The 12,177-nt window shown below is 43.5% G+C and overlaps 1 protein-coding gene across 1 annotated transcript in view; it reads left to right on the forward strand.

Moving 5' to 3' along the window:
- The window catches only part of ABCG5 (ATP binding cassette subfamily G member 5), a 243,689-nt gene that overhangs the window by 59,981 nt on the left and 171,531 nt on the right, over nucleotides 1-12,177 (forward strand). Inside the window, exons 5-6 of the mRNA XM_085612783.1 lie at nucleotides 3,988-4,120; nucleotides 7,513-7,652. Coding sequence (XP_085468909.1) covers nucleotides 3,988-4,120; nucleotides 7,513-7,652 — 273 coding nt within the window. The remainder of the gene's footprint in view (nucleotides 1-3,987; nucleotides 4,121-7,512; nucleotides 7,653-12,177) is intronic.

Raw genomic sequence — 12,177 nt, forward strand, 5'->3', positions numbered from 1 at the left:
CAGGATGTGGGGAGCCGGCTGGGACCGTGGGGGGATTGGGGACCCCCCCACGGTCCCCAACGGAGTGGGCCAGCTCCAGGGGATGGGGTCCCCGGGGCTATTAGTGGCTCGGGAGGGGGGCCACGCAGCCACCCTCCCCATAATGTTTTTTTTCTTTTTTAAATAAAAATAAAAAAGGGCCGGCCCCGGGGGATGGGGTCCCCGGGGCCATAAGTGGCCACAGGAGGGGGGCAAGGCACCCCTCTCCAAATAATTTTTTATTTTTTAAAAAGGCCCATGCCCCGGCAGATTATGGCCTCAGGAGGGGGGCCACGCGGCCCCCTTCCCAATGATTTATTATTAAAAAAAAAATTGTGGGCAGGCCCTGGGGGATGGGGTCCCCAGGGCAAAAAAATTTGAAAAAAAGGGGGGGCTACACAGCCCCCCTTCTTAAAAAAAAATAATAAAAAAAAAAAACGGGATCGCGGACGGAGGCCACGCCCCCTCATTGCACCACTCTGCAAACGCACCCCCTGGCGCGTTTGCAGAGGGGGAACAAATTCCCCTAGAATACTGGGGGCCCCTGGGGGCCAACTAGCCCCCCAAGTACCTCCAGTATGCACCAGGGAGCTGCGTTGCAGACAGGTGTTCTGAGGCCACGCCCCTTTTTACACCTCTCTGCAACGCAGCTCTGTGGCGCTTACTGGATGTACTACGAATTCCGATTTACTCACCTGTTATCAGGAGATGCACCAGTGCTGGATCCAGGATCCACCACTGAGAAAAAGTAATGAGAACACTACTTACCTGGTAAGTGAATTTCCTTCCATAAGGTAACATTGACTGGTTTCACTTGGAAATTCTTCTAAGTGTGGAGTTTTGGAACTTTAAAATCTTCCTATAAAATCAGCAGAACTATGAATTCCGATTTACTCGCCTGTTATCAGGAGAGACCTGAGTGCTGCATCTTTGAGCCCAATACTGATCCTGAAAAGTAATTCTAACCATACTTACCAGTAACTTGAATTTCCTTCTATAGGCTAACATTGACTGGTTTCACTTGGAAAATTGTTTTGTGTGGAGTTTTGGAACTTTTAAATATTCACCTAAAATCATCCGAACAACGAATTCCGATTTACTCACCTGTTATCAGGAGAGAACCCAGTGCTGCATCTTTTAGCCCAGCACTGATCCTGAAAAGTAATACTAACCGTACTTACCAGTAACTTGTATTTCCTTCCATAGGAATCCATTGTCTGGTTTTCACCTGAAAAGTTTCTAAGTGTATATTTTCAAAAACTAAAAATATTCCTAAAAAATCGCCTGTATGACTTAAACGCATTCTTTCAACTGTTTACAGGAGATGCACCAGTGCTGGATCCAGGATCCACCACTTAGTAAGAAAAAGTAACGATAACACTACTTACCTGCTAAGTGAATTTCCTCCCATAGGATAGCATTGGTGATTGTATGTGAAAAAGTTTCTGTGTCAACTTTTAAAATACAATAATATTCCTTAAAAATCACTAGTGTAACCAAAACGCTTTTACTCAACTGTTTACAGGAGATGTCCCAGGACTGAATCTAGGATCCAGTCCTGTGGTTAGAAAAGTAATCCTCTCTGCAACGCAGCTCCCTGGCGCATACTGGAGGTACCTGGTGGGCTAGTTGGCCCCCAGGGACCCTCAGTATTCAAGGGGAATTAATTCCCCAACTTACAGCGCGCAAGGGGGCGCTTTTGCTGAGTGCTGCAGGGAGGGGGCGAGGCCTAGCCACGATGCCGACTTTAAAAAAAAACATTTTAAGAAGAGAGGCTGTGTGTTCCCCTTCTCTTTCCTTTTTTTGGGCCCTGGGGACCCCATCCCCCAGGGCCTGACCACTTTAAAAAAAAAAAAAAAAAAGTAAACAGGAAGGGGGCCGCGTGGCCCCCCTCCCGAGGCCAATTTCTGCCCCGGGGCCCCCATCCCTTGGGACATGGCCATAATTATTTTTTTTTTTAAATGTAGAAGGGGGGCTGTGTGCCCCCCCTCCTGAGGCCTCTATTAGCCCCGGGGACCCCATCCCCTGGGGCTGTGCCTCCTTTTTTATTTATTTAATTTTTCTAATTAATGGAGGGGGGCCGCGTGGGAGGGGAAGTGGTGGTCCCCGGGGCATGTGGGGGGGCTCATGCCCTCCCCACACATTTAAAAAAAAAAAATTTAACTGTGCCCTAGGGAGGTGGCGGTCCCCGGGGCTGCGGGGGGCTGCGTGTACCCCGCAACTCATAAATCTTGCCCAGCAGAGGCGGCGGTCCCCCGGGTAGTATGGGGGGCATTGGCCCCCCCACACATTTGTTTTAGTGCCATCGGGACCTGGCCCACCCGGGGGATTAAATACAATGAAGTGCGGAAGCTCGCGCTTCGTTTTGTAAAAATGTTCTTTGCCGGATTCGTGACCCCAGTGCCAATTCGGCCGATTTATTTTTTTTAAAAAAGCTTTTTTTTGGCTCTGGGGGTCCTTGTGGGACCCCCGAGCAGGCCTAGGGGGTCAGAGTGTTTCTACCCTGCCCCCTTTTCTTTTTTTTCACCTTTGTTTTTCTGTTTTCTTGTGACTCGGTTCTACCGAGTCACAAGATGGATGCCAACACTTCCTGGTTTGGAGTGTTGGCAGCCAATTAAAATGAAGCTCGTGGACGGGAGGGTTCATGGATCCACCGTACCCCTAGATATCGATATTTGTTTTTTTTCAACTTCTCAGCAACTACTAAACAGATTTACACCATTTATTAAAAAAGACGCTTTCTGAGCCAAGCAGTACCTTTTTGCCAAATTTGGTGTAATTCCAATCAGCAGTTCAGGCTGTAGCCTTGGCTAAAGTTTCCTATGGGAAATTGATTTTTTGACTCTTATTTTTTGAATTTCTCAGCAACTACTGAGCAGATTTACACCATTTTAAAGGTCACTTTCTGAACCAAGAGCTACCTTTTTGCCAAATTTCGTGTAATTCCGTTCAGCAGTTCGGGCTGTAGCCTTGGCTAAAATATCCTATAGAAATTAACATGGAGAAAACACTTTTTGGGACCCCCTTTTTTCTCAGCCCCCACTTGACAAATCACCCCCAAACTTTCATGATAGGAGCTGACCTGGATAGACCTTTGTTTGGAGAATTTCGCAAAGATTTGTCAAACGGTACCAAAGCTATTGGCAAAACTAATTTGCATTTGTCCATAAGGGCCCAGTTAGGTAAAGAACAATGTATTGAAAATTAGATTATTTTTAACATTCCAATCACCCAAAATATGTTTACCTATCCACTGTATCATGCGTGGAACAGCTACAGGTAAGGTACGCTCAGAAGGCAAAGCCTTTTCAGTTTTAGCATCCATTTAGTGAATTCACAGACCCAGCTCCCTCTCATATTGTTCAGAAAACATAAAAAAAACCTGTACACTTTGCAATTAGCGTTGTTTGCTTTTATTGGGATAAGAACAACACTTGTCCTATAACACAAATAAATGTCATCAATAGTGGGTTTACAGATATCTTTCTTCCTCTTTAATTCCAAGGCTTGAGCTGAGTGCTAATTGAACACCCTTAGGAAACCCATCATAGATTCTACCTTATTTGTCACTCTTTCCAGCATACAGATAGTATAGGGTTGTGCATCACAATTACAACGTCAAATAATATCAACCTGCAAACATATGTCATGTTGGCATATACCATGTATAACACAATATAGATTTACTGTTCTCATGTACTTACCTCAATGGTATAATGGTAGGCTATACTCTGAAGTACATATTAAAAATTCAATATTGCACAGAACACTTTATATGGTAGCGACAATTTCTCTGGTGGATTCCACATTTAGGACTTCCTTCAGAAAGCAGAGTAATGTCCATTACCTCCAAATACTGATATTGCATTAATTCTCCAGTCAACAAATGACTACAAATGCATGAATTCATGTTTCCCCTTTTTGATTATGTCACTTTAATAATTTACAAAAAGCCCACTGTCCTTGCAGGTGGAGTCTGTTATGGCAGAGCTGAGCCTTACCCATGTTGCCAAAAATGTTATTGGAGGGCGGGTCATCAATGGAATTTCCAGTGGAGAGCGCCGTCGTGTGTCTATTGCAGCACAACTGCTACAAGATCCCAGTGAGTGCCATTTCAGTTTAACAGATAAAGAAATATTAATTTACTATTCTGAGTTTATTGTGATCAGTGCCTTGGGCCAGGCATACAAAAGTCATACAGCAATGCAAAGGTAGAGATTTTGAGTCATTATAAACATTACTCTGAAATAATGGCAATTTTAACTTTGTAAGTCTGTTCTACAAATTGTATGCAGAATATGCATCAGTAGTCCTAAAATAACTGCTGTATTTGTAATGTTAATAAGGGGTATGCTATTTGGCAGGAGGTTATTGTGGGATGCAGCCATTTCAATTTCAAGTTGACATAATTTATTCTTTTCAACTTCTGCATTTTCATCACCATCATCGTTTATATTATTAAAACCTTCCTCTATATACACAGCATACAATAACTATAAAATAACTAAGAATTAGATATGAAATAAGCAAGCAGTGAAAATAACCCAGATCACCAATATACACATCGAAGGCAACCAACCACTAGAGTGATGTCATGGATGCAGGAGTGAGTTCTTTATCCGATAGAATTTTGAGAAGCAACGTCTATCTAGCTTCGAGTGAAGAATGTATGATTAGAACACTAGGGACTAAACTAAGATTTTAAGTAGTATTTCCCCCTAACCTCGTTAAGGAAAGAACACTGAAAATATATAGAGAGAGTTATTGGCATGCAGAGTACTATAGTTCATCACTGCCAACTTTAACTTAAAAACCTCATTGTTATCCAGTGCTGATCATTTTGACTGGGAAGATTAAAATATTGGTGTGACCTGTCACCTGAAATTTGGTCAGTCCCATCTCCATGCAAAGGTTGTATGTCTCAGTGTCCTTTGATGGATTGATCATGAGATCATCAAGGCTGATATTGGAGGGCTCTGATTCCAGTGCAATTATACTACATACTAGAATAAAATTAGATTTTTCAATAGGTGCTTGTGTATTTGTGGTTCCTCTCATAGGCCTGGAGGATAACCAGTCCTTGATGTCTAAATGAAACCACCATTTATTCATCTCTGAAGGTTGTTTCATCTATTCATCACCACCTAGCTATTCTCATACACTGTGAGAGGCACCAAAAAGCACTAGAATCTGAAATGAAGAGTCCGTACCGCAGCCGTGATATGACACTCATCTGGTGGACATGTCAAAGTTACCCTTACATTTGGAAGCAGTTCTGGAGAATACTCCAAGGTGGAACACCCTTCTACCTTGGACCTGGGTGTAATATTCCAGAAAGCCAGAGAGATACCTTCTGAGCCAGAAGTACTTAAAATATATAGAAAGAAGGATGCAATCTAGCTATAAAAACGTGATGTAAAATTTAATATTCATATTAGAATTGTCTTTGGATGAGAGAACGCACATATACTAAGACATTGACATCACAAATTGGCTCCAGTAACTTATTACAGACTACTGTTGCTAACACAATGCCCCATTCACATGCCATCCTTCCAGAGTTTGCAAGGGTGAATAGGCAAAAGTAGCCAGCCGAACAAGTGGGGCGGGTGTTCCTGTCACCCTACTAGTAAACTTGGGAGTCTGTGTTAACCTGTCTGCACAAAATCTTTACTTTCAAATTCTGTAAAAAAGTTGGGTGCCTGTCAAAGTCCTATGTGCACTATCCATCCATCACTTTGTGTTACTACTACACTTGTACTGTCTCTGATATCCTATGGAACATTATATTCCCTGCTTCTCTGGTGGCTTTACAAAATGGAATCCTTTCCTGAACTGGCAGACAAAACCAACAGTTATCAGAGAGGCAATTGTGGCACAAGCATGCTGCATTTACCCCTTTCTCAGTGTTTGTATTTTTGAATACATGGTGAGGACAAACAACTATAAACCAAGAAGTGAGACAGAATCTTTGGAATGGGTTAGAAAGGGGAGTTTGGGCACAAGGCTATTTTGGTAGAGGTATGCTAGAAAATGAAGAGCTCCAAGAAGAGGAAACAAATAGAAAACCTTTGACACAAGAATTGGATAGAAAGCATAAAGAAGTATTTTATAAGAGAAAATAATGAAAAAGAAAGGAAGCAGATGTAAGTGGTAAAGAAATGGAGACAGAAGGAAAACATTAAAAAGTATTTTGGAAAGTAGTAGTTTGACTGAGGGTAATTCATATAATAGAAAGAATTAATATCCTAAGTACTTAAGAAGGATATTGCAAGCCAATCCTGAGTTGAGTTGAGTTGAGGGAGCGAGTGAAAAAAGTACAATGCCTCGCAGCTCCCAAGTTGCTTGTTTGGATCAGCAACATAGTGGGAAATAAGAAATTAACACAATGAGATCTTTAATTAATCAGATAAATGGTACTCAGAACATAGTTATCTAGCATAACAAAATACTGAATTCATTTGTCCTGTAACATTCACAATCAAGAGGCTGTTCCAGTAAAAGGAAGACAGGACCACCGATCCCTAGATGCATTGTATCTTGGAAGGAGCAGTAGATCTCAAACTTAGGTTTTCGATACTCTATCGAATAGAGCCGGGGAATGTCATAATTTTGCAGTCCACACTATGTAAATGAGCGTTACCGTACTTATTACATCTAAATGTGCTATATGTAAATATCCTCAAAATCCAGCATGCAACTGGTCACCTGGACGTATGCTAGAATAGAAAGTCAAGGGGGCAGTTTCAGGTACATGGTGCTTTTGTTTTAGGAAGTTTGGGAGGGTAGTGACCTGGGTAAGGTGCCTTTGCTCTCATTGCACGCTTGCGTTTTTGTTTGCAAAATGTCAGGTACATCTGTGATCAGTGTAAATATAAAAATATAAATTCTAGTGTTTTGCTTTCCTGTCAAACTATCAATGAGATAAAGAAAATGTGAACTTGTAAGTACAGATGTGACATAGATTGATATAGCATGGCCCTACCTCCAAGGAACAGTTGAACCCTGCAACAACCCCTCAAGAAGGAGGGGCTTAATGCTAAGTTGTGTTACGATATGTTACGTTGTGATATCAGTATTTATGTAGCACATTGCTAATGTCTGTATAGCCTCACAATGCTTCCTGAGTATGAACATCCTCTCTGTGCTGTCTGTGATTTCTCATTGGCTGGCTTTATGGTAATCTGCTGTCATTATGTTTGGTCAGTGAGGATCTTTCCTGTGTACTGCATGTTTTGTAGATTAAGGTAATATACATTTATGTAAAGCTTTTCTCGATGTGAATGTTGCCGCTACAAAGGCTGTTGGTGGTGAGTACAGATTGACGCAATCATCTGTCCTATCAGATTTCATGAAAACAAAATGATATGCAGCACCAGGTTCACGGACTCACCTTGTCCTTTGATACTGGGGAAATGTTGTATACAACCAGTGATATCTCTACATAATGATTACAACTGTAAGTAGCTCAACAGATACCATTTGTGCTTGCAGAAGTTATTTTGCTTGATGAACCTACAACGGGTTTGGACTCCATGACTGCGAACCATATTGTCCGTCTGCTATCTGACATTGCACGGAATGACAGAATAGTGATCATTTCTATCCACCAGCCACGCTCAGAACTGTTTACAGTAAGTATGTTAACAAAAAGATCCCAGGTGCAGATAGAAATATAAACATGAAAGATGCAATGAGAGACAATAGGGTCATGTTTTTCACTCATCTGTTTTCGAATGCATGCATCTGTGTTTGTGATATTTGTGTACATGAAGAATTTGTGATCTTCAAAAAAGCCTTATTTTCTAAACAATGGTTATTTGCTGGTGTATTGTAGCTCGTGCCCCATTTAAAATACAGTGACACCACTGGAACCAGGCTTTTGTCAAACATGAAACACCTTAGTCAACATCAAGAATTTGTAGGACTGGAAAAAAGGAGAAGGAAAGAAACTTGTGCAATAAATTAGAGCATGGTTACAAAAGCCGGGCAAGATAATGTACGAGATAGATATGCAAAAGCCTAATTCCCCAATAGAGGGCTTTTTTCCTAAGATGAGTACAGGTGGTTTCCTAGAAGGGTGGGTCTAGGACTGCCAACCAAGCTTTCACATTGCGCAGAATTGGAGTTAATAATCCACACTTCTATTATAGGCTTGGGTTTCTCTATATCAACTGACCATTTCCATGAATAATTTACCTCCAATTTGTAGGTAGACTATCACAGACTAGATATCTATTATAGTGTGATTATTGACACACAGATTTATTGTGGAGGTTGTATTATGCTATATTAGAACATTGGAATGTTGAGTGCTCTATTGAAGACATGGAGTGCCCCGGGTTTCTAATGGCTGGCAGAAGCTCGGAGCATTAACATTCCAATGTTTGAACAAAGGCCTTCTGAGCCCGAGGGGATTTCAGTCCCCGTGGGCTCTGTGAGGGCTTTGTTTTACTATTTAGAATATTCTGCCTTCTGGGGGTGGAGTGTTCCAATAGCCTTAGAGCTTTTGGTAACAGGCTCTACCGTTCAATAAAGGCCTGCTCCCTTGTTAATGGCCCTCCCCTTTGGCTCGGGCCTTTAATGGTTGGTGGAGCCCGCTCCGTCGGGCTCTAAGGCTACAGGACCTGGATGTTGAATACATCAAAATGATGTCCCATAGCTTGGAAAATTTATATCCTCAGATGGATACTGGCACTCTCTCTAGAAAGGAAAAGAATCAGAGAAACACACAGTCCATAGTTCACAGACCTGCTGAACAACTGAAAGAAGGTCTGTCCCACCCTATAACTCAACTGACTTGGTCATTATATTGCAAAAGAAGACTTGCCTCTTCTGCATACTATGAGACAATTTTCAAGATAAAAATGGGTACTTCTAAGGAATCGTCTCTACTGGCATAAAAAGCCCACACAATTCTTCAAAACGCTTAAAGGTTTATTAACCCACAATAGTCCTTAACAACCTTACCCCAAATTCAACAGCTTTAAAAATGGTTAGACTCCTCCTCCTTCAAAAGGTATAGAAAATTAGAACCACCTAAGTCTTAGCCCTATACCCCTCACAGGCCCTTTCATCTTCACTGAGGTCAATACAGCATTCTACAACTATCTACAAAAGTAGGTACCCACAGCACTGTAATACTGTCTGGTCAGACTCTCCTCAAAAAATTCAACACTGAATACAATTGACCATAATAGCTGCTATGCAAAAGCAACTTGTCAATGAACAATTGCTAGCTGGCAAAACAACAAATTAGATCCTAAGCATACAAATCAAACCAACTTACACCCTAAACATAGGACAAAACAGGAACAAAGAACACTGAACCATTTATGAACACGTGGAGAGAATTATGTAAAGCACTAACTATTCTGTTTGTAATTCCTGTGCAATGATTTGGATGATGCGTGAAGATCCCACAGCATACTAATTCTCAGCCACCTTCTATATGGAGCCCCACATAATGCTCCGTTCTCTTTCACCACCTCCAAACTGAAGTTTGCATCACGACCATTCCCTTGCTTTTTTCAGATCAGATTCTTCCTTGTCAATTATATACATAAATTCATACTGCAGGCCTGACCCTGCCATTAAACTCAGTTACCTGCATATTCCGCCCAGGATCGCCTCCACCAAGCCCTCCCTCTTCAAAATGTACATCAAACCTCAGATGGGCCATCTTAGAGTCTTCAAAGCCTCAGCTCAGAACATTTAACATCCAATTCCACTCCTCTTCCAACAAAACAAATATATTCACAAGTATTGTGAGACAAAGGTCAGTTCATAAATGTATTAGAGAGCCTCAAAGCAACACATGGAAGAATGAGCCAAAACAGCTTTTAGCTTAGCATATCCCAAAAGAAATATCCTTGATCTTGGCCAGAGTCACCTACTAAACACATTCTTCAGAGACACAGAGTCACAGGAAGCTAATGTAAATGTGGGACACTGACCTCAGTCTCATTCCTAAATAGAGATGGTAATTAAAGTTATTATCTACCAAATAAACCTCCTCCAAGAAAGCACTAGGCTCTTTATCTTAGTAGAACAGTGGTGGGTGCAGTAGTAAATTTGTGCTTGGATTAGGTAACAGACTATACACTGGTCTACTTGTTTACCCAGTAGAAAGAATATAAAAAGAACAAAATGCTCCATTGGAACTCATTTTAAGACTACAAAAGTGCTAGTCAGTGACACTTCAACTTAGATCCTTCAAGAATTCATCCCTCCGGCCAGAATTACTATTAAAACTGAATTTCTCACCTCCAAAATTGTAAAATGCACCACAACCTGGCTACCTTCAGAAAACTACTACTGACCATCCTCTCTTTTGATCAAAGCAAGTAAACCTAATAGCGTCCCAGAAGCAGTTGCAAAACCTGAGGAGGTAGCTCGGTTGCTGGACTATGACCCTATAATAAACACCCCCTTAACTTCTGCGGTATGCCTAAGCACATGACTTTTAGAGCACCTGTAATGTAGATTTGTGAAATTTTTCACTAACCAGGTGCTCCACCTACATAATTGTCCGTAGGAGATGATAGGACAATCAATCAATCAATCAATCAGGGGTTTATAAAGCGCACTACTCACCCGCGAGGGTGTCAAGGTGCTGGGGGGGGGGGGGGGAGCTCTGAATCAGTCGAAGAGCCATGTCTTGAGGTCTTTCCTGAAGGTGTGGAGGGTTGGAGATCATCTGATGTTAACGGGGAGCTCGTTCCAGGTCTTGGCTGCAATGTAGGAGAAGGCTCTCCTGCCTGTTCTACTTCTGCGGATGCGGGGGACCTCTGCCAGGGCGAGGTCGGCAGAGCGGAGGTTCCTCTTGGGTACGTGGAAGGATAGTCTCTCGTTGAGGTATTTGGGGCCGATGTTGTTGAGGGATTTGTAGGCGTGGATGAGGAGTTTGAAGGTGACCCTCTTCTCAACAGGGAGCCAGTGGAGGTCTTGTAGGTGTTGGGTCATGTGTTTGTGGTGTGGAGTTCCGAGGACAAGTCTGGTGGTGGCATTTTGGATGGTCTGGAGTCTCTGTAGGAGAGATCTGTTGATTCCGGCGTATAGGGCATTGCCATAGTCCAGTCTGCTGGTTATGAGCGTGTGGGTAACGGTCTTTCTGCAGTCGGGGGGGGATCCATTTGAAGGTCTTGCGGAAGATGCACAGGCAGTTGAAGCTAGTGGAAGCGACGGCGTTGACCTGGTGGTTCATGGAGAGGGAAGAGTCGAGGATGATGCCAAGGTTGCATGTGTGGTCTGTAGGAGTGGGTGGGGTCCCGAGGGAGGGGGGCTACCAGGGGTTGTCCCAGGAGGCAGTGCAGGGTCCAAGGATGAGGACCTCGGTTTTCCCTGAGTTGAGCTTAAGGCAGCTGTCGTTCAACCAGGTTGCCACGTTCTTCATTCCCTCCTGGAAGCAGAGTCTGCTGTCTTCGGGATTCTTTGTGAGTTAGAGGATGAGCTGGGTGTCGTCTGCGTAGAATACAATGCTGAGCCCATGCTGTCTGACGATGGCGGCGAGGGGTGCCATGTAGATGTTGAAGAGCGTGGGGCTTAGTGATGAGCCTTGGGGCACTCCTCAGTTGATGTCGGTGGGTTCGGAGAGGAAGGAAGGGAGTCTGATCCTCTGGGTTCTGCCAGAGTGGAAGGATCGGATCCAGTCAAGGGCGGCTCCTTGTATCCCGGCGTCGTGAAGTCTGGCTGCGAGGGTGCGATGGGAGACGGTGTCGAAGGCTGCGGAGAGGTCTAGAAGGATGAGGGCCGCGGTGTGTCCTTGGTCGAGTAGCAGGCAGATGTCGTCTGTGGCGGCAAGGAGAGAGGTCTCTGTGCTGTGGTTGCTGCAGAATCCAGACTGGGAGGCGTCTAGGATGGAGTTCTCTTCGATGAAGGTGGTCAGCTGAGTGTTCACGAGTCTCTCGGTGACCTTGGCTGCGAAAAGGACGAGAGAGATGGGCCGGTAGTTTTTCAGGTCCGTTGGGTCAGCCGTGGGCTTCTTGAGGAGGGGTTTGACCTCCACCCGCTTTCAGTCGTCTGGGAAGATGCCGGATGTGAAGGAGGCATTGATGGTACGTCCAAGTTCAGGTGCGATGCGGTGGCGCCCCTGTGGAAAATGTGGGGTGGGCAGGGGTCCGTGGGGGCTCCTGAGTGGATTTTATGCATGCTCGTGGA

This window comes from Triturus cristatus, chromosome 6 (assembly GCF_964204655.1).
Source record: "Triturus cristatus chromosome 6, aTriCri1.1, whole genome shotgun sequence".
In the NCBI taxonomy this organism is placed as follows: domain Eukaryota; kingdom Metazoa; phylum Chordata; class Amphibia; order Caudata; family Salamandridae; genus Triturus; species Triturus cristatus.